At 47.6% G+C, this 22367-nt stretch overlaps 1 protein-coding gene across 2 annotated transcripts in view; it reads left to right on the forward strand.

Annotated features, from left to right (window-relative positions):
- The window catches only part of TOX4 (TOX high mobility group box family member 4), a 39580-nt gene extending 17793 nt beyond the window's left edge, over nt 1-21787 (forward strand). Inside the window, exons 3-9 of one of the 2 annotated variants that reach the window (XM_087714193.1) lie at nt 6174-6416; nt 9613-9876; nt 13850-14128; nt 15247-15327; nt 17358-18062; nt 20293-20456; nt 21309-21787. In XM_087714193.1, the coding sequence (XP_087570319.1) occupies nt 6174-6416; nt 9613-9876; nt 13850-14128; nt 15247-15327; nt 17358-18062; nt 20293-20456; nt 21309-21372 (1800 nt within the window). In that variant the 3' untranslated portion in view covers nt 21373-21787. The remainder of the gene's footprint in view (nt 1-6173; nt 6417-9612; nt 9877-13849; nt 14129-15246; nt 15328-17357; nt 18063-20292; nt 20457-21308) is intronic. The other variant, XM_087714194.1, reaches the window with a different exon arrangement.
- Nucleotides 21788-22367: the final 580 nt, after the last annotated feature.

Consider the following 22367-nt stretch of genomic DNA (forward strand, 5'->3'; position numbering starts at 1 on the left):
CAGAGCAAAATACAGGGTATAAACATTTAACAATCATACGCTAACATAAACTAACTAACTTTAGCATCGTACCTTCACTTATACTTTAACTCCCCCTTTATTAAGCTAACTTTTTAGGTAAATTGTAACATTCCTTGTTCATTCATTCATAAGCTAACTGAAATTTCTTAGTCCAATATTTGTTTTGAATATAATCAGTCCATCTTCTCCATTCCAACTTGTATTTTCCTTCAGGTATGCTGATATTTTGGGCATCTCTGCTAAGTTTATTACTTTTAACGTCCATTCTTGAATAGTAGGCAATTCTTCCTTCTTCCAGTACTGCGCCACCAACAATCTTGCTGCTGTTGTTAAGTTCAAAATCAAATTAGTCTCTATTACAGTCTGTAATTATACCTAACAAGAATAACTGAGGAGCAAACTTTATCCTCTTTTTAAGAATGTTTTGAATAATCCACCATATTTTTATCCAAAATGCTTTGACTTTTTTAGAAGTCAACCATATATGATAATACGTAGTGTCAGCACAATCACATCTCCAGCGTTTAGATTGTAAATTCGGGTACATACAAGCTAACTTTTTGGGATCTAATAAGTTCCTTATTTCTTAATGCTCCAGACGTTTCATGTTGAAAACATCTCCAAAACTGATTATATTTCAATTGCAAGTCACAATACGGATTATAAATATTTCATTAGTTTGCGAGTTTTAAAGCAAGCACTGTAATATAATGTCTTATAAGATATCTCAATAGGAACATAGGCCAGGTATGGAATTGAAGAGTACAGGTGTAGGAAGAGATCTAGGGTTATTTTCTCATAACACTTTTGTTGGCAGGGTGATGTCTCTGCTTTTTAGTACGCGGTCTAGATTTGCCATAGCTTTCCTCCCCAGGAGCAAGCGTCTTTTAGTTTCTTGGCTCCAGTCCCCATCTGCGGTGATCTTGGAGCCCAGGAAAATGAAATCTGTCACTACCTCCATTTCCTCCCCATCTAATTGCCAGGAATTGAGAGGGCCGGATGCCATGATCTTAGTTTTCTTAATGTTGAGTTTCAAGCCAACTGTTGCATTCTCCTTCTTCACCCGCATCAAGAGGCTAAAATATAGCACATGGCTAATAAGTAAAGAGAGTAGAGGTTGGTGAAAACATAGAATATCAATTCTAGCTAAATGGCTAAAGATAACAGGTGGTCCTTGATTTACGACTGCAATTGAACCCAAAATTTAAATGAGCCTGTCCCCGTTTTATGTCCTTGCTTGCCAGGGTTGTTAAGCGAACTACCACATTCAGTTAGTAACATGGTCGTTAAGTGAACCTGGCTTCCCCATTGACGTTGCTCGTCAGAAAGTCGCAAAAGGGAATCACGTGATCTCTCCCCCCCCCCCCGGGATGCTGCAACCGTCATAAATAAGAGTCCTGTGGCCAGCGTCTGAATGTTGATCCCGTAACTATGGGGAACGCGGCAACGAAAGGCAGTACTAAGTCACTTTCCTCCAGCGCCATCGTAACTTGGAACGGTCGCTAAATGATGCGGACCCAAGGAAGCATCTAGATCTGTAGGAGGGCCCCAGTGCAGAGGTGGGTTCCTACCAGTTCGCACCTATTCGGTAGAACCGGTTTGTCAAATCTACCGAACCGGTTAGAAGAGGTTCCACCAGTGGACCCGGAAAGCAGGCCACACCTACAGAAGAGGTTCCAAAAAATTTTGAAACCCACCACTGCCACAGAGAGAGAGATAGACAGACAGACAGACAGAGTGACAGAGAGAGAGAGAAAGAGAAAGAAAGGAAGAAATAAATAAATAAAGTAAAAAGAAAGAAAAAGAGTGAGAGAGAGAGATGAAAGAAAAAAAGAAAAAAGGGACAGAGAGACAAAAGGAAGGGGAGAGAGAGAGAGAGAAAGAGAAAACACATGGCCGGCAAGCCACTCCCACCAGGTCACATGGCCGGCAAGCCACTCCCACAAAGGAGGCCACCCCCACAGAGTAGGCTCCAAATTTTTTGAAACCCGCTACTGGCCCAGCGCCATGGGCTGTCAAAACGATCGCCGCACAAGTCCAATGGGGGGGACGGATTCCAGTAGGAGCATGTCAGATTTGCGTAAGAAAAGTGGCGGTTGCCCGTTGAGCCCGAGCCAATCCCGAAGTGAAGGCATCGCGACCGCAAACAGGAACCAATCTGGAGAAGAGGGAAGCCTTGACGAGCATATGCAAGCACCAATGAACAAGCATGGTTTTACGAAATGCCAAGACAATAGCCTGGACTCTTTTTAAGAGGAAATAGAACTTTTTTTTTTCTCCTTTCCTGTGTGAGAACCAGAAGTCATTTTAATGCTGCACTCAAGTCCATCTTCTCACCGCAGCGCCTTATTACTTCTGCTTCTCCGGGATTTTAAATAGACCACCTAACTTGAACTCAAGTCTGGTAAATTTGCTTATATGCTATTCTCTCAGGGCTTTTTTTTAAAAAAATTTTTTAAATTTTTTCCCTTGAATTTAATTCATTATGACGTCGGTGTAAAGTTATTTACTCGAAGCCCGGGTAAAGTAGATTTAATTCTGTTTGGTTTCCTTATCTTTCTTCACCACAATGACTTAAAAAGGAAGTGAGCTGGCCGGGAAGTTTCTTGCAGATGCTGCTGTATAAATAGGGCTAGAAAAGTTTAAACGGTCCTTGATAAAAAGACGAACTGAACTCAACTCACGCCAGAAACTTGGAATATGATGTGACCTGCCGAGATGTTTGAATTGGCTTGTTGATTTTGACTTTATAAACTCTCTTCTTAGTGGCAAATTACAGGCAGACATTTATTTATCTATTTATTTATTTCGTTTGTCAAACATGTACAAGATAACAGGTATAAGTATAAACATGGGCACGAACAAAGGAAATGAATGGGGGCAGTAGGACAGGGATGGTAAGCACGCTGGTGCACTTATGCATGCCCCCTTTACGGATCTCTTAGGAATGGGGTGATGTCCACAGTAGACAGTTCAAGATTGAAGTTTAAAGTTGAAGATTTGGCGGGTATTGTAAAGAAACCAAATAAATATAGAAATAGAATAACAGAGTTGGAAGGGACCTTGGAGGTCTTCTAGTCCAACCCTCTGCCTAGGCAGGAAACCCTACACCACTTCAGACAAATTTTTATCCAACATCTTAAAGGCTTCCACTGTTGGAGCATTCACAACTTCTGGAGGCAAGTTGTTCTACTGGTTAATTGTTCTAACTGTCAGGAAATTTTGCCTTAGTTCTAGGCTGCTTCTCTCCTTGATTAGTTTCCACCCATTACTTCTTGTTCTACCCTCAGGTGCTTTGGAGAATAGTTTGACTCCCTCTTCTTTGTGGCAACCCCTGAGATATTGGAAGACTGCTATCATGTCTCCCCTAGTCCTTCTTTTCATTAAACTAGACATACCCAGTTCCTGCAACCGTTCTTCATCTGTTTTAGCTTCCAGTCCCTATAATTTATATAATTTATTTGGTTTCTTTATAATAGCATCCAGCCCTTCACTTTGGGGAACCTTCTCTGGGTCTTAATAGCCAGGGGAAACCTGCTTCTTCCAATTGAAGGAGAGGTCAAAAGACCTCCTAAAAATTTAGCATCTTGTTAAGGAATTCTTATTTTAGCTTTGCAGGCATTTCACAATCCGTTGCTATAATGTAAAGGGTAATGAAAACAGCTTGCTCAGCAAAACCTTCAGGAATGCTTGCTCTGATTAAATGTAACCATGGTATAAAGTAATTACATAGAACAGAACAGAATCACAGAGTTGGAAGGGACCTTGGAGGTCCTCTGGTCCAACCCCCTGCTCAGGCAGGAAGCCCTAAAGCAGTTCAGACAAATGGTTGCCCAAATGCTTCTTAAAAACCTCCAGAAATGGGGCACCCACAACTTCTAAAGTAGAACTGTTCCACTGATTAATTATTCTACACGTCAGGATATTTCTCCTTAAATTTTAGGTTGCTTCTCTTCTTGATTAGTTTCCATCCATTACTTCTCGTTCGCCCTCTTTTGGAAGACTGCTATCATGTCACCCCCCACTAGTCCTTCTCTTCTTTACATTAGACATAATAGTTCATTAAACTAGACACCTCTAGCCCTTCTCTTCTTTAAACTAGACATACTACAAATAAGATCCTGACAAGACTGGTTTAAGGTGTGACCTTTACACAGCCCTAGTGGGAGTGATTCCCCTAGTCCTCCTCCTGCGTAAAGTCTATTGTAATCTCCATTTCATTGTGTGTTTTCATTGGGCATTGCATCCCGGCCAGGTCCAGCTTCTTGGGCTAACATAACAAAAAAATGAAAATAATAATACAGATAGTCCTCGACTTACGACCATTCATTTAAACGTCTGCTCGAAGTGGCTTACGGCTGTCACAGTGTTCCTTGTGACGTAATTCAAAATTGGGCTGCTTGGCAACAGGCCGATATTTACGACTGATCGATTGGGCTGCCATTTGGTCAGAAATGGTGTAGGCTCTCCTGCTTAAGGGGAGGGTTGGACTAGATGACCTAGAAAGTCCCTTCCAACTCTGTTCATCTGTCAATCTGACCTTCCCAAGGTGCTATTGACAATGGGGCAGGGAGTCAAATTCGTTTAATGATTGTGCGATTTGCTTAGTGACGGCACCAAAACAGGTCATAAAATCGGGCGTGATTCCCTTATATATATGTATATCTAAAAAGCATTGCTTCATGACTGAAATTCAGATTCAGATTCAGATTTAGTTTATTTGTATGCCGCCCTTCTCCGGGAGGGACTCAGGGCGGCGAACAACTCAAAGGGGGAAAAGGGAACATAGAACACAATACACATGATTAAAATAAACAAGAATCATACAGTCATACAGGTCGAGAGGGGAGGGGAACTCATCAACCCCAGGCCTGCCGGCACAGCCAGGTTTTGACGGCATTCCGGAAGGCCTGGAGAGAGGTGAGGGTCCGAATCTCTGCGGGGAGTTCGTTCCAAAGGGCCGGAGCTGCCACAGAGAAGGCCCTCCCCCGGGTAGCAGCCAGGTGGCATTGGCTGGTGGACGGAACCCGGAGGAGGCCGACCCTGTGTGATCTAACGGGTCTTTGGGAGGTAATTGGCAGCAGGCGGTCTCTCAAGTACCCAGGTCCAATACCATGAAGGGCTTTATAAGTTACGACTAGCACTTTGAAACATATCTGGAGACTGATCGGTAGCCAGTGCAGCTGGATGTTTCACAAGCCTCCCGGCCTGCTGGAGCAGCCAGGATTTGGTGGCTTTGCGGAAGGCCGGGAGGGTAGTAAGGGTCTGGATCTCGATGGGGAGATCATTCCAGAGGGCTAGAGCTGCAACAGAGAAGGCTCTCCCCCGGGGGGTCGCCAGCCGACATTGGCTGGCAGATGGAATCTGGAGGAGACCTAATCTGTGAGATCTAATCGGTCTATGGGAGGTAATCGGCAGGAGGCGGTCTCTCAGGTACCCAGGTCCGATGCCATGTAGGGCTTTATAGATAGCGACCAGCACCTTGAAGCGGATTCGGAGACTAATGGGTAGCCACTGCAGCTTGCGGAGGATAGGTGTAACGTGGGTGTACCAAGGTGCACCCACGATCGCTCGCGCGGCTGCATTCTGGACGAGTTGAAGTCTCCGAATACTCTTCAAGGGCTGCCCCATGTAGAGCACATTGCAGAAATTCCAATCCAAATTGCGGTTTGTAGTTTGAGGACTATGTGTGAGAAAAATAAAGTAAGACCTGGTGCTCTTTGATAAAGGCTTATATGCACTATATTGCCACAATGACAATGAGGCAGAATCCCAAAAGTCAGGTGCTTGCGGGATTAGGGTATATAATGTAACATTGGTCAGTGGGTCGGGGCCAATGGGCTTCAAGCTGTCCCTTTTGATTGGTTGTCTGATTGTCACGCTGGATTGCCTGTTCAATTTCTAGTAAGTGCAATAATTAGTAATCCAGTTTTTCCCCTGACATGTGTAATGATATTAAACAATGTGAACACAGCTTGACTTTTTTTTAAATGTTCATTTAGAAAGAATCAGCTCCTTTTTTCCTCAAGATTTTGCGGGGATACTTGCTCACCGCAATAGGCATGTCTGAACTAGGTTTGCAACCTATCCTGGCTTGAATTAAACTTTCTTCCTTCTCTCTTTTTCTTTCTCTCCTTTTTTGCCTTATACAGACTTTCCACACGCCAAGTCTGGGGGACGAAGAGTTTGAGATTCCACCCATCGCCCTGGACGCCGACCCTTCCTTGGCTGTTTCTGATGTGGTCGGGCACTTTGAGGACCTGGGTGACCCCGTGACTGCCCCCGATGCCACCTTCTCGGCCCAATATGGGGTTCAGGCCCTTGACATACCTGTGGGCATTAGCCATGGCCTTATGGGGCAAGGGAGCGGGCTGCTGAGTGGTGGGCTAGCCATGGTAAGCCAAACATCATAAGAACGTGGTTTGGAGGTGGAACAAGAGAAGGGGAAACATGGTTTTCTGTTGCTGGTTTGATCGCAGTTTATTCATTTAGGAAAGCTATTCTGAGTGCTGATTGGCACCGTCTTCCAGCAGCATCATAGGTTTAATTAAACATAAAACCAATGAATAAAATTGGGAGTTAAATAGGAACATTTAGAGTTAAAAGGAGCTGTGATGGAACAGTGGTTAAAATGCAGTATTTCAGGCTGACTCTGCCAATTGCCACCAGTTCAATGCTGGGCGGCTCAAGGTTGAATCAGCTTTCCATCCTGCCATGGTTGGTAAAATGAGGACCCAGGTTGTTGGGATAATAGGCTGACTCTGTAAGCCTCGTAGAGAGGGCCGTAAAGCACTGTGAAGTGGTATATAAGTACTATTGCTAAAAAGGGTTACATTAAGAGTTAAAAAGGGAATTTTTCAATCCTTTCTCAATGAAAAATCAGCCCTCCAGTTTGGCAGGGAGGACATTCAGAAAAATTTGGTAGTTGTGAAGGCACACTTTTGGGGAGCTATGTTATGGCCTTTGAGACAGGCAGGAATTGGACCTTAATGCATCCCAGTAAGTGGCTGGAGAAAGAGGCTGGCAAACAGAAATCCTGTATTTATGAAAAATTATATTTTCCGCTCAATTCACTCTCAGCAGACTCTGGGTGGGATTACAAAGATAAAAGCCCAATATGCAAACAATGGAAAACCGTATAAAACTCATCCCCTTGGCAACAGAAATCAAACAAGCCATTTGATAGCCTCCATCTCACTCTGGGGTCCCCAGGCCTATTGACAGAATCAGGTCTTCTCAGCCTGGAGAAAGAGTATCGAATGGGGTTCAATTTTACCTCTGCAGGGATAATATTCCGCAGGGAGGGAGCCACCATGGAAAAAGCTCTTCTGCTTGGTTCTGTTAGATCAGCAATTACAGCTTGGCAGCCTGCTGGGGTGTGGTGGCAGGTGTGTGAGTGGCAAGTGCATCTGTGCGCAAACAGCTCAATTTGTGTGAGCAGTGCATGCGCCCTCCCTTCGTACGAGTGGAGGCCTTTGCCCTTGTGCGAAGCTCCATTTGTGTAAAAGCGCCGTCTGCTCGCACAAGGGAAGCTTCATGCATGCGCTCACCAACTTTTTCTGAAGCCCAGGTTTGAACAAGCCACAGCCCGGTTCTGTTTACTGTTTGACGTAGCAATAGTACTTAGACTTAAATACCGCTTTACAGCCCTCTCTATGCGGTTTACAGAGTCAGCCTATTGCCCCCAACAATCTGGGTCCTCATTTTACCCAGCTCAGAAGGATGAAAGACTGTTGTGCCCAGCAGGAGCCTTTGGAGCTGCCACCAGACTCCGACAGCGAGGGGCCCTATGAGTCGGCTCTGGAGGATGTGGACGACCCTGGACAGGGTTCCAACTCCGAGCAGGGCGCAGAGAGGCTGGTTGGCTACCAGGAGGCACCTGAGCCTTGGACCAGTGGGGAGGAGACAAGGGAGAGTGAGCTGGATGCCAGTAGTGAGTTGTTCCTGGATGCAGGGCATCGAAGAGCTATTAGGCGTCAGGAACAGTTGCACCGTTACAGGAGGTAATTGCACTCAGCTGGTGGTCATTAGGCTCCTCTCCAGACTATAAAAAGATGCACACGGCCCTCTTTGCAGAAGTCAATGCAGGATTGAATGTCGGAGGACATTACTGTGTGCTTGGCAGGCTGGATTGCTGCCAAGCCTTATCTGTGTTTATTGCTGCCCAAGCTTGTCTGTGCTGGTTTGCTGCCAAGGACCTGTCTGTCTGTTAATTAAATGCCGTAACTTATCTTTGGCTTGGAGTATGCTGTGGTGTGGAACGAGGGGGGTCAGAACAGAAGACTAAGTCGACCTTGAGCCTGGTTGAGATTTGAACTGCCAAATTGTAGTCAGCCGCCAGTCAGCAGAAATAGCCTGCAGTACTGCACTCTAATCACTGCGCCACGGTGGCTCATATTTGATGTAGCACCTCAAATCTTGTTCCCCCATTGTATTAGCTCGTTCTGCTGCATCATTTGTGCTCGGATGAAAAGCCGAGCTAAGGCCCTGGGAGGAACCAATTGAAGGAATTCCCTCCAGAACTTTGGACACCCCCCTCCCCCAATCTGATATGATCCTTCTCGGCACTCCATGCAGACCATAGATATGACTCTCAAACAAGCTGTATGAGTTTGTGGGTGGAAGGCACTTTCTTTCTGGTAGTGGGTTGTAGCTTTGGGGTTGAGGACTCCTATGCTAGATGGACCTCCTTAAGGGAGGGGAGCTGGAGCATTTCCTGCCTGTCTTTCCAATCTGTCAAGAATGGGGAGACCCAAGATTCCCCCCCATCTCCTGACCATCAGTGGCTTATCTGTCCGGCATGCCAGTGAGGAGAAGGTAGTTTGTTGTTGCATAGGAAACGACACAGCCAAATTTCTTTCACCAGGCTTTCAATCGTTCCAGGATTTCAGAGTGTATGCTGTTCATGTTTATATTTTTAAGTTTACTTTTAGTCTGGTTTTGTAAGTGCTTAGAAAGTCACGGCACAAACAGAATACGGGTTGTCCTCCACTTACAACAGTTTCTTTAGCGACCATTCAAAGGGACGACGGCACTGAAAAAAGTGACTTATGCCCATTTTCCACACATAACGACCGTTACAGCATCCCCATGATCATATGATTTACTTTTGGATGCTTGACAACTGGTTCGTATTTACGACAGTGGCAGTGTCCCGGGGTCATGTGATCCCCTTTTGAGAACTTCTGACAAGCAAAGCCAAGGGGCAAGCAAGATTTACTTGACGAGCATGCTCCTAATTTAACAACTACAGCGATTCGCTTAATGAACGTAGCCAGAAAAGTTGTAAAAGGGGGCAAAACTCGCTTAACAAATGTCTCGCTTAGCAACAGGACTCCGTTGTGGTCGTACGTTGAGGACTATCTGTAAACAGATCATTTACAGGGACTCCTGCTGCTGTGTTTTTGGGGGTGGGAAGGAGGAAGGGAACCCCAATCAATGTCTTTGGAGATTCTCAGCACCTTCTGAACCCCCAATCAAGTTGAGTCTGCAGAGCAGAGGTGTGAAACAGCTGACCAGGAAGCTAATGTGGGCCCTGGTTTCACGGCAGAAGCTGCCTTGTCCTACATCTGTATCCTACCCTTGTTCTAGGATTTGGATCACCCCATAGAAACCCAGTACAGCGCCAATCCGCCTGTCACCATTGATGTGCCTATGACAGACATCAGCACTGGCCTCATGGGGCATGGGCAGCTGACCACCATCGACCAATCAGAGCTGAGCTCTCAGCTGGGGCTCAGCCTGGGAGGAAGTTCCATCCTGCCCCCCGCGGCCCAGTCCCCCGAGGAGCGGCTTACACCCATCTCCTCACCCTCCAATTCTCTGCAGGAGGAGGAGCCAGAAGAAATCAGGCGGGTGAGTGTCGGCTGGCTGGCTGTTGAAAGGTAGAGAATTCAAGGAGTGTCCTCAATGCTTTTTGAGCTTGGCTGTTTTCTTGCAGACGTTTCATTACCCAACGAGGTAACATCATCATTGCCCTTTCTAGCAAAGGTGATGGCCCACCCTGTGTAGCTTTTGAAACAGCCCAGCTGCTGTTGATAGATATTTTTTTTTAATAGAGTTTTTAATTTATTTTTCAATTTTAAAAATATAATCATTCCATTTTTCCTTAAGCAGTGCGTCATCCGGGTACAAATATTTCTGTGCAACATCCTTCCATAGATTATAATACATTGAACACTTAAACATTGTAAAGCTCTTCATTTCCTTCCTAACATATCTTCTAATAAAATACAGCAATAGCATTAAACATAGTTATTCTCATCATACTTACAAATTATCATTTTATTCTTATCTCTATCTTGATATATTTTCTGTTCTTCTTTTTGCCTTCTTTTATTTCCAATTTTCCTTTTTATTCTCTAACCAATGGTAAAACTCCCATATGATATAATATGATATAATAATCAGAGTGTTCTTTCTCCTTAATTGCTAATGTTAGTCTATTCGTTTCTGCACATTTTAATATTTTCCTTTTTTAATTTTTTTAATTTTGTTTATACAAACATAACTTCCTTGCAACACATTGCACTTCTTTTACATATCTGTTGTGTTTCTTTTATCTGTACATGTAACCCGTATCTATCTATCTATCTATCTATCTATCTATCTATCTATCTATCTATCTATCTATCTATCTATCTATCTATCTATCTATCTACCTACCTACCTACCTACCTACCTACCTACCTACCTACCTACCTACCTACCTACCTACCTACCTATATGTCTGTCTGTCTGTCTGTCTGTCTGTCTGTCTGTCTGTCTGTCTATCTATCTATCTATCTATCTATCTATCTATCTATCTATCTATCTATCTATCTATCTATCTATCTATCTATCTATCTATCTATCTATCTATCTGTCTATCTGCATATGCTGGACTTGTATTCAGGTCTTTTCCCGTGTAAGATTGAGATTGTCTTGGCAACGTTTCAGCGAGGTCTCACTTGCCATCTTCAGGCTGGGTTTTGGGCTTAAAGTGTGATCGGAGCTGCCGTCTTTCTATAAATCTTGGTAGGGGTGTGTGGAGTGCTGGCTTTGTTTCAGTATTTTTCATTTTCATTTTTTTTATTTATTAAGATTTATAGGCCGCCCTTTTCCCTGAGGGGACTCAGGGCGGCTTACAATCACAGGGAAGGGAGTGCAATATCAAAAGACAAACAAAATGTGAACAAAAGAAAAATAATAAAACACAACTTTCATTCAACAGTCAACACTCGGGCGGGTAAATTGGGATCCTATCCCCAGGCCTGATGGGAGAGCCAGGTCTTGAGGGCTGCGCGGAAGGTCTGGATGGTGGTGAGGGTGCGGATCTCGACGGGGAGGTCGTTCCACCAGTCAATGTCGGAGCTGCAACAGAAAAGGCTCTCCTCCGTGTAGTCGCCAGTCGACATTGACTGGCGGATGGGATTCAGAGGAGGCCCAGTCTGTGCGATCTAATCGGTCGGAGGGAGGTAATCGGCAGAAGGCGGTCTCTCAAGTACCCAGATCCACTACCATGGAGTGCTTTAAAGGTGGTCATCAGTACCCTGAAGCGCACCCGGAGACCGACAGGTAGCCAGTGCAGCTCGCGGAGGATGGGTGTAACGTGGGCGAACCGCGGTGCGCCCACTATCACTCGCGCGGCTGCATTCTGGACTAACTGCAGTCGCCGGATGCACTTCAAGGGCAACCCCATGTAGAGCCCATTGCAGTATTCCAGCCTAGAGATCACAAGGGCTCGAGTGACTGTTGCGAGAGCCTCCCGGTTTAGGTAGGGCCGCAACTGACGGACCAGGCGAACCTGGGCAAATGCCCCCCTGGTCACAGCTGACAACTGGTGGTCAAAAGTCAGCTGTGGGTCCAGGAGGACTCCTAAGTTGCGGACCCTATCTGAGAGGTATAAAATTTGACCCCCCAGCCTAAGTGTTGGAACATTAGCCAAATTGTTGGGAGGGAAACACAACAGCCACTCGGTCTTGTCCGGGTTGAGTACCAGTTTGTTAGCGCTCATCCAGTTCTTAACGGCTTCAAGACCCTGGTTCATCACGTCCACCGCTTCATTGAGTTGGCACGGGGCGGACAGATACAGTTGCGTATCGTCCGCATATTGGTGGTATTTTATCCCGTGCCTCTGAATGATCTCGCCCAGCGGTTTCATGTATATGTTAAATAGTAGGGGGGATAAGACCGAACCCTGCGGCACCCCGCATGTTAGGGGCCTCAGGGACGATCTCTGCCCCCCGACCAACACCGACTGCAACCTGTCCGAGAGGTAGGAGGAGAACCACTGCAAAACAGTGCCTCCCACCCCCACCTCCCGCAGTCGTCGCAGAAGGATACCATGGTCGATGGTATCGAAAGCCGCTGAGAGGTCAAGGAGAACCAGGATGGACGCATAGCCTCCATCTCTGGCCCTCCAGAGATCATCGGTCAATGCGACCAAAGCGGTTTCTGTGCTGTAACCAGGTCTGAAGCCGGACTGGAAGGGGTCAAGATAACTAGCTTCCTCCAAGGCCCGTTGAAGCTGGAAGGCCACCACCTTCTCCACAACCTTCCCAATAAAGGGGAGGTTGGAGACAGGACGAAAGTTGTTTAAAATGGCTGGATCCAAGGATGGTTTCTTCAGGAGGGGTCTCACCACCGCCGTTTTGAGTACGGCGGGGAAGTGCCCCTCCCGAAGGGAGGCGGTGACGACCGCCTGGATCCAGCCATGTGTCACCTCCCTGCTGTTGGCAACCAGCCAGGAGGGACACGGGTCCAGAATGCAGGTGGAGGCACTTACAGCTCAAATGGCCTTGTCCACATCCCCAGAGGCAACATCCTGGAACTCAACCCAGAGATGATTTGCCAAGTAATCCTCCTGTGTCTCGGCTGGATCTACTGCGGTGGAGTCCAAGTCCGACCGAAACCGAGCTACTTTGTCCGCCAAGAACTGAGCATAGTCCTCAGCCCTACCCTGCAAGGGGTCTCCCGCATCCCTCCTATTAAGGAGGGAGCGGGTTATCCTAAACAGGATAGTAAACAGTAAGTGGAATGATTGGTTGTGTGGTTGTATCATGATTGGAAGATTGGTGCTGATTGGTGCTGGCTGTATGTCCGTTGTTGTTTTGTGTTGTAACAGCCTGGGTGGTGGGTATACATATACACACACATACATATTTTATTTCATATATCTTTTCTCTCCATTCTATATATAACAACCTTTATATACATTTGAATTGTCTTACATCCATTTCCTATTATTTATTTGCTACAGTCTATTTTATATTTCTATCTTTTATTCATCTTACGGTTCTGTAATTATTTTTGATTTATTTTCTTTTTTGCTTTCCTACTTTTTTTTCTCTTTCCCCTAGCCAATTATACCATAAGTTCCAGCCTAAGTAATATTCAGATTCTTCCTTATCTTTTATATCTAATATCTAATATTTTCCTAATCACCTTTTCATCAGAAGGGATCTCTTCACATTTCCAATATTGTGCAAATACAATTCTAGTGCGGTGGGGCTGCACACGCATTGCATTATGGGTGTGGGCGCACGCTTTCGGGATGTGACGACAAAAAATGTTAGCCATCACTGAACTAGCCATATCCAATTCCAGGAACATTTCTTTATATACTTTAACCTCTAATCCCCTAATCATCCTTGTTGCTCTTCTCTGCACTCTAGAGTCTCCACATCTTTTTTACATTGTGGCGACCAAAACTGGATGCCGTATTCCAAGTGTAGCCTTACCAAACGCCTTATAAAGTGATATTAAAACTTCATGTGATCTTCTTTGTATTCCTCTGTTAATACAATCTAGGACTTCATTTCTTACTGTGTTCATTTCTGTCCCGTAGCAAGTTTCTGTCGCTAAACCAGCCCCACCTGCTACGGTGGCACCCCCGCCAGTTGTAGCCCCTGCGGTCGTGCTGGACATCGGGAAGAAGCAGAAAGCGCCCAAGAAGCAGAAGAAAAAGAAGGATCCCAACGAGCCTCAGAAGCCCGTCTCCGCCTACGCCCTCTTCTTTCGGGACACCCAGGCAGCCATTAAAGGGCAGAACCCCAAAGCCACCTTCGGCGAGGTCTCTAAGATTGTGGCCTCGATGTGGGACAGCTTGGGAGAGGAACAGAAGCAAGTACGTCCCAACGGGTTTGTTGCGCCGAGGGGTTATCAGGGCGGGGACGCATACCCATCGCCAAACTTCAGCACTAAGGACAGCCCCCCAAAGAGTCTGCCTGGAGCCCTCAGAAAGAAAATCCTGCTTATTTTCCCAAACACTTTGCAGAAAAATTGAGCCAAACATATCAATTAAGTTGGTAATTGGCAGGAATCAAGTTGAGGAAGGCCGAGCTGGTCCTTCAAGAGCAGCAGAGGCTTGGAAATTAGAGCAATGTTTCCCAATCTTAGCCATTTTAAGACGTGTAGACTTCAAATCCCAGAATACCCCAGCCAACCGTGCAGAATTCTGGGAATTGAAGTCCGCAGGTCCTAAAATGGCGAAGGTTGCCAAGCAGAGGAGGGGCAGCAATCCAGGGCTCTGGAGCCACATATGGCTCTTTCATCCTTCTGCTACGATGATTCCCTGCACAACCGATTCCCTGCACAACCGCCACAAGAACAATCGTCAAATGGGGCAATAGAACTCGCTTAACAACCGGTCTTGCTTTAACAAGAGCTACCTGTACTATAAGGAACGTGGTGGCTCAGGGGCTAAGACGCAAATCTTGTCGATCAGAAGGTCGGCAGTTTGAATCCATAGCGCCGCGTAGCGGCGTGAGCTCCCGTTACTTGTCCCAGCTTCTGCCAACCCAGCAGTTCTAAAGCATGTAAAAATGCAAGTAGAAAAATAGGGACCACCTTTGGTGGGAAGGTAACAGCATTCCGTGTCCCCTCAGCATTTAGTCATGCCAGTCACATGACCACAGAGGCATCTTCGGATAGCACTGGCTCTGAGAGTTTTGAAACACAGGTGGGCACCGCTCCCTAGAGCCGGGAACGACTAGCACGCATGCGTGTGGGAACCTTGACCCGTACTATGAGGCCGTGTTTCTCAGCCTCGTCGGCTTAAAACATGGGTGGATTCCAATTTCCATGAATTCTAGGAGTTGAAATCCACCTATCTTAAAAGCTGCTGAGGTTGAGAAATCCTGCTCCAAGGGCTGCTAAGTGAACCCCTGAGTTGGAATATCAGCAAGGGGGCATTGTTGAAGGTCCAGCCTGCCTGCTTCATAATTCCCATCTCTCCTTTTGTAGGTGTACAAGCGGAAAACGGAAGCTGCCAAGAAAGAATATTTAAAAGCGTTAGCTGCCTATCGGGACAACCAAGAGTGCCAAGTAAGGGGACATGACCTCCTCCTCTTTCCCCGTCCTTGCTCCATTTAAAGGCCCGGCCTCTCCTCCTTATTCAAGAAAGCAAAGACCCTTGAAACTTAGCATTTCAAAAGGAACCTTTTATTGAACAGAAGTGATAGCAGGGCGAAAGCAAAGCAGGCTCTGAGGGCCCTCAGGCCATACCGTTAGAATAAAAGGAATTCGAAACCCCTCCCAACAGTCCAGTGTGTGAAGATGTTATTGTACTGGCCGCTTTGAGAAAGGGATAAGGGAACATTCTCAGGGTCATCCTCCGCTGGCTTTCGAGCGATACAACCCACAGGGCCCTCCCTCCCTCCCCTTACATTCCCCAAAAGGTGAGAAAATGCCAGGCCACCTAGGCACCAGGCTAAAGGTTATAAATCAATGGTTACAGGGGGCAGGATATGTAGGAGAGAGAGTAATATAATATAAAAGTACGTGACCCGACAAATGCGTGCCCGACAACAGCGCACTGACAAAACCGTGGAGATAAAACCGCAATGTCGACAGCGCGCCCACAAAGGTGCGCCGACAAAAGAGCGCCGACAGAAGCGCAATTAGAGTTAAGGTTAGGGTTAGGGTTCTTACGTTGTTTTCGCGTTGTTGGTTGATGGTACGCTTCTCTCGGCGCTCTTGTCGGCACGCCTATGTGGGCGCGATTTCAACATTGCGGTTTTCTCGCCGTGGTTTTGTCGGCACGCTTTTATCGTGCGCGCATTTGTCAGTGAACCATAAAAGTATACAAAGTAAAATAAAGATGCATAATGAATCAAGATCCCCCTCTTCCCTTGAAGAATGGCAGGTTCACTGATCTGACACTTTCCCCTTATTCTAGTCGCCTTCCAAGGAAGAAAGGAAGAGAAGAAACCGCCTTGGGCCTGAGGTTTCATTTGCCCTGAACCTCCTTTTCTGATCAATGGTGTCTACAGGGTGTCAACCTTGATTTAATTGAGGGCCACATCAGAGTTGTGTTTGACCTCAGGGGCCAGGGTGGGTGTGGCCATCTCGATGTCACATGTGTTGGGAGCGCCCTTGGAGGCCCTGAGCGCTCTTTCAATGAAAGTGGGCTCCCAAGCTCCATTTCCGGCTTAATGTCTTCCTGTGGCCTTCCTGAGCTCTGGTCCCTCCAGCAGCCGAATCAGAGAGGAGGAGGAGACGTGGGAGTCAGGGCTGGGATCAGGGCAACCTGGGAGCTCCAAGGTGGAAGAGGGAATGTAGCTGGCAGAGAGAGAGAGAGAGGCAAGGGCGGGCTGTCCGTCAGCCCCCAGATGGAGAGTCAACAGCCCCCAGGCCTGGAGGTGGCTGGTGAAGAAGAGGAGGAACAGCTGGATCCAGTGCCCGATGTGCGGATGCACAGAGGAGAGGAGAGCAGTGGAAATCTATGGGCCGATCCTTGGAACGGAAGAGCCACCACTGCTAGCAAAGCCCCACCCAGCTCTAGGGATAAACGGCAGGGGGCAGAAATGAATAGATGCGGCACAACTATTCATCTCCCGGGTGGTCGGACTTGTTAGCCTGGGTTCCACCACAAATGCGCGAAGGACAAAAGCGCGCCTGACTAAACCGCGGTGACAAAACCGCGCCGACGAATGAGCGCTGAAGCGCGCCGACAACAGCGCGCCGACAGAAGCGCGCTGTAACCCTAACCCTAACCCTAAATCTAATCCTAAACCTAACCCTAACCCTAAACCTTACCTTAACTTAAATCGCGCTTCTGTGGCGCGCTTTTGTCGGCGCGCTGTTGTCAGCGCACTTTTGACATCGCGGTTTTAGCGCGGTTTTGTTGGCGCGCTTTTGACGTTCGCACATTTGTCGGGTCACGGTTAGCCTGCAGTGAGAGAGAAACTTTCTGCTGGGGCTGCCGGCGCTCCTAATAAAAGAACCTTTGAGTTAACTTCAGAGGGTTTGTTGGGTTTGAGGAGCTGGGTCAGAACACCAGGAGAGGGAAGCATAGCCACGCACATTTGGTCTCTTCTTGAACTGTATCCCCAATTTTGTCTTCCCTTCTCCAGACCACGGTCGAGACGGTGGAGCTGGACCCAATCGCCTCTCCTTCGGAGCAGCCAGCCCCCGTTGTGGAATCGGCTTCTCCTCCAGCTCCGGTGCCACCCAACCCTCCGGCCTTGGAGAGTCCGCCTCCCCCACCACCTCCTGCTATCGTCCCTGCCCAGCCCACGGTGGTGGTGACCTCCAGCGCCGGCCCCCAATCGGCCGGCCAAACCAGCATCACCAAGATCATCATTCCCAAACAGATGCTGCCATCCTCGCTGGCGGTCACATCGCAAGGAGGCGTGGTGACGGTCATCCCCGCCACGATGGTGACCTCGCGGGGCATCCAGCTGGGGCAGCTGCAAGCTGGGACAGGAACCACCCAGATCGTGACGCGTTCGGTTTTAGCCGCAGCCGCTGCGGCCGCCTCGTCCATGCACCTGCCGCGGCTTCAGCCTCCCCCTCTTCAGCAGATGCCTCAGCAGCCCCCCGCCCAGCCGGTCACCATTCTCCAGCAGCCCCCTCCTCTTCAAGCCATGCAGCAGCCTCCTCTGCAGCAGAAGGTGCGCCTCAACCTCCAGCAGCCCCCGCCCCCCCTGCAGATCAAAATCCTGCCCCCGCCGGCCCTTCAGATCCAGCCCATTCCTCTGCGGACAGAAGAAAGCAGCCCTGAGAGGACCAGCACTGAACTCCAAGCATCGCCAGAGCCCATCGATGTCGTGCCGGAGGTATGGAGCCATATGGGAGAAAAAAAAGAGACAGCGTTGAATAGCTGCGCAATAAAGTTGGAAGAGGCCTTGGAGGTCTTCTAGTCCAACACCCTGCTCAGGCAAATGATTGTCCAATCTCTTCTTAAAAACCTCCAGTGTTGGAGCACCCACAACTTCCGGAGAAAATAGAAGGATATTACCCTATTTTTTGGAATATAATATGCTCCGGAATATAAGACGCACCTTAGTTTTTGGGGAGGAAAATAAGAAAAAAAAATCCTTAGCAAACAGCCTGGTCAGCTTCAGCACATTAGCCTGATTCAAGATGAGCAGCTGATTGGCGGGTGGAATACCCAGACTACCCCCAATCAGCTGTTCTCCAGAGATAAACTTTAGCAACAGGTTTCTCGGTTGTGAATGCACGTTGGGGCTGATAAGCAGCTTGAAAAACACAGCTGATCATCACTGGGCGCTCAAGGGACTACAGAAGGTGAAGCGCAGAACCAGTCAGACAAGGCAACCACTGTTCCGGGTTGCCATTTTGGCCACCGCGGCCTTAGTTTTCAGTCTCCGAATGCTCTGCGGGGATCACTGAAGCACATCGCCACCAATCGCCGCCCGAAAATGCGACGCGCAGAAGTCAAAAAGGGGCCTAAAATGCGATGCGCGGAGGCGGCGATGTGATCCTGCGATCCCCCACGGCTCCATCTCAAACGGAGCATTCGGAGGCTAGAAACGCAACACACAGAGGCCAAAAACGCATGCCAGGGAGGGGGCGATGGTCTGTGGCAATCCCTGCAGCTGGAAAAGGTCTAAACAGCAATGTGCAGAAGTGAAGGATGGGGGCCAGCAGGTGGGCAGAGCTAATTTGGTGTATAAGACGCATCCAAATTTTCACCCTCTTTTTGGAGGGGAGGGGAATTGTGACTTATACTCCAAAAAAGACAGTATGTATGCTCATCTCCTTGACTTACTTACAAAGTGATAAAGGTGGTATAAAATCTAAGATATATGTACATACGTCTATGTATATATGTATGTATGTATGTGTGTGTGTATAAATAAATAAGGGAGACTATTATCGATCTATTTCAAGCTATTTAGCTTTTATCAGCTAGCCATACCCTTACTGGGATTTGAACCAGCTTGAAATAGATCTATACTAGTCTCCCTTTATTTATCAGCATAAATGCAACACAAATGTAACAAAGGCAACAGTAAAAATAATGGCTTTCTGTCTGGATGGTCTCTTGTGATGAGCTGATAGACAGAGAAAGGAAGCAGTATGCTTCCTCCCATATTTAGGCATACCAGGGGTTGTGACACAAAATACATATGTATGTATATATACATACATACATACATAGATACACACACACACACACACAGTATACATATATACATACATGCACATACACACACACACATGCACACTGTCTTTTAATGAGCCCATAATCCCTTACATCAGGGTGGAGTCGGGACAACTGAATGGATCAGAGTGTTTACTGGCTGGATGCCCTTCCTGTCTCCAATGCAGAGTTCTCAGCAGATAATTTACCCATTGTGCCAAGAGAGCAGTCGTGGGTTCCAGATCCCGTTCCAACCGGTACGGTTGGAACGGGCCCATTGGCATCTGTGCGTCTTAGTGCCTCTGCGACGCTCCAGCTGCTCAGTGGAACGTCGCGCCGGCGCTGTATGCGCCATGCATGGAGACACAGAAGACGTTAAAAAACAGTTAAGGAGCTTGGGCGGAGCAGGTGGGCCCTCTGAAGCACCGTACCGGAATGGTATCCGGTGCTCCGGGCTGGGCGTACCGCCTGCAACCCACCACTGCAAGAGAGAGAAATATCTGCCGCTACCTACGATTGAACTCACAGCCTCCTGATGGTGAGGCAGGAGCTCCATCTCTAGGCCAGTGCACCAGATAAAGAAATAATAACAATTAAATCAATGGAACGACTTGCCTCCAGAAGCTGTGGGTGTTTTTAAGAAGGGATTGGACAGCTGCTTGAAATGTATAGGGCCTCCTGCTCGAACAGGAGATTGGACTAGTAGACCTCCAAGGTCCCTTCCAAATCTCTTATTCTGTCAGTCAAAAAGGCAGTTTAATTGGATTGGACTGGGGAAGAGGAGAGCTTGGTCTCTTTTCCTCCTCCGATTTGCAGGATCGAAGAGCCTGTGTTTTCTGTCCCTTGCTCTAGCAGGCTTGTTGGCTAAATCTCAGAAGCGTTCCCTCTTCCTCTCGCAGGTGGAGTCTCCGACGCAAATGCACGTGGAGCTAGTCTCCGAGTCACCGGTGGCCATGTCACCCCGCCCTCGCTGCATCCGTACGGGCTGCGACAACCCTCCCGTGGTCAACAGTGACTGGGACAACGAATACTGTAGCAACGAATGCGTGGTGAAACACTGCAGGTGAGTTTGCTTAGAGCCGGGGTATAAAACTCAATTTCATTGAGGGCCACATCAGGGCTATTGTTGACTTCGGGGGGGGGGGGGGTTTGAGCAGCCGGGTGGGTGTGACCAACTGGGTGGGCATGGCCAGCTTGACGCCACTCTCCAAACTGCTGACATGTTTCCGCTTCCCTGGTAGATTGGGCTGAAGCGAGGCGGGTCAGCTCCTAACATTTTCCAGAATGGCCCTGCGGGCCGGATCTGACCACATTGCGGGCTGGATCGGGCCCGCGGGCCTTGTGTTTGACACCCCTGACTTACGCCTTCTGCTGTGGTTCTTCTCAGAGATACTTCGGAATTTCTTTGATTTGGCCATAGTGGCGCCGAGGGTCAGAATCCAGTACAGGTAGTCCTTGATTTACGACCACAATTGAGCCCCAGAATTTCTGTTGTGAAAGTGAGACATTGGTTAAGTAAGCCTTGCCCTATTTTACGACCTTCCTTGCCACACTTGTTAAATGAATCACGGCGGTTGATAGGTTAGGTTGTTAAGCGAATTTGGTTTCCCTGTTGACTTTGGTCGCAAAAGGAGGACATGTGACAACCCCCCCCCCCCCCCCCGGGGACACAGTAATAGTCCTAAATACGAGTCAGTGGTCCAAGTTTGTGAATTTTGATCGCGTGACCTTGGGAATGCTGGAAAAGCTGTAGCTCTGCTCTGGAAAACTGTTCCAAGTCCTTTTTTCCAGTGCCGGCGTAACTTTGTACGGTCACTAAATCAGGGACTGCCTGTACATTAATCTTGTTTCAGTTTGGTTTTCTGTTAACTGACACATCTTCCTTTCTCTCTCTCTCTCACACACACACACCCAGAGATGTGTTCCTAGCTTGGCTGGCCTCCCGCAACTCCAACAACAATGTCGTCTTTGTGAAATAACACCCCGCCCCATATAATAACAGTGCTGGGGAAGGAAACCATTCGGTTTTGTATTGCCGTGCCCAAAAGGACGACGACCCAATCGAGAAGAAGACAAAAAATCTTGTCCTTGCAACTATGAGGGTGGGAAACAGCTTCTGGAATATCTTCTCGGCCGAAGACCCACCAGCAAGAGGAAAAAACCCCGTCCCTTTGGAGAAGGGTGTGAGGAAAAAAAAAAACTACGGGGTGGCACTGCCTTTCCCCCACTTTCTCTCTTCTCTCCCCCCCCTTTTTTTTCTATAAACAAAAAAACGTCTCTTTAATAATGTTTCTCTTAACGGAGCGATTAAAGCTGGAAGAGGAATGTCGGCTGAAATCTGCCATGTACTTTCCTGGGGAGGGTTAGGAAAATAAAAGAAAAAAGCAGGATGGATTCAGTGAGCAGAAATTCCTCTGCTTGGAGGTCCTTGGGATGTTTCCACGGCGGGTGGTGGGAAGGGTGTGTGACAGTGGCAAAAATGGGTTTGGTTGTGCGGGTGTGAGTGAGCCTGTCCTGTTTGTTTGGCCTGCAACTCTTTGGTAAGAATATCTGGGTCGGTGAGGCTTCCGTTCATTTCGTCCGAGGGAGCAGCTGGGTTCGCGCATTGTGCCGAGCTAAAGCCCAAACACCTTATTAACACTACAGGTAGTCCTCGACTTAACGGCCGCAGTCGAGCCCCAAATTTCTCTCGCTAAGCCAGACATTGGTGAAGTGCGTTTCGACCCAAGTTATAACATTTCTTTGCCACGGCTGTTAAGTGAATCACTGCAATTGAGAAATTAGTGACCCGGTTGTTAAGTGAATCTGGCATCCCTGTTGACTTTGGTTATCTGAAGATCGCAAAAAAAAACCAAAAAAAACTACATGACCTTGGGACACAGCAGCGGCCGTTAAGTGTTTCTTTTCTATTGGGACAACCTGGTGTTCCCAAATATGGGGAGGAGCATACTGCTTCTGCTTTCGCGTTTCAGCC

The sequence above is a fragment of the Thamnophis sirtalis genome, unplaced genomic scaffold (assembly GCF_051295495.1).
Source record: "Thamnophis sirtalis isolate CommonGarterSnake01/CBP01778 unplaced genomic scaffold, rThaSir2_p1.2 scaffold_4, whole genome shotgun sequence".
Taxonomy (NCBI): domain Eukaryota; kingdom Metazoa; phylum Chordata; class Lepidosauria; order Squamata; family Natricidae; genus Thamnophis; species Thamnophis sirtalis.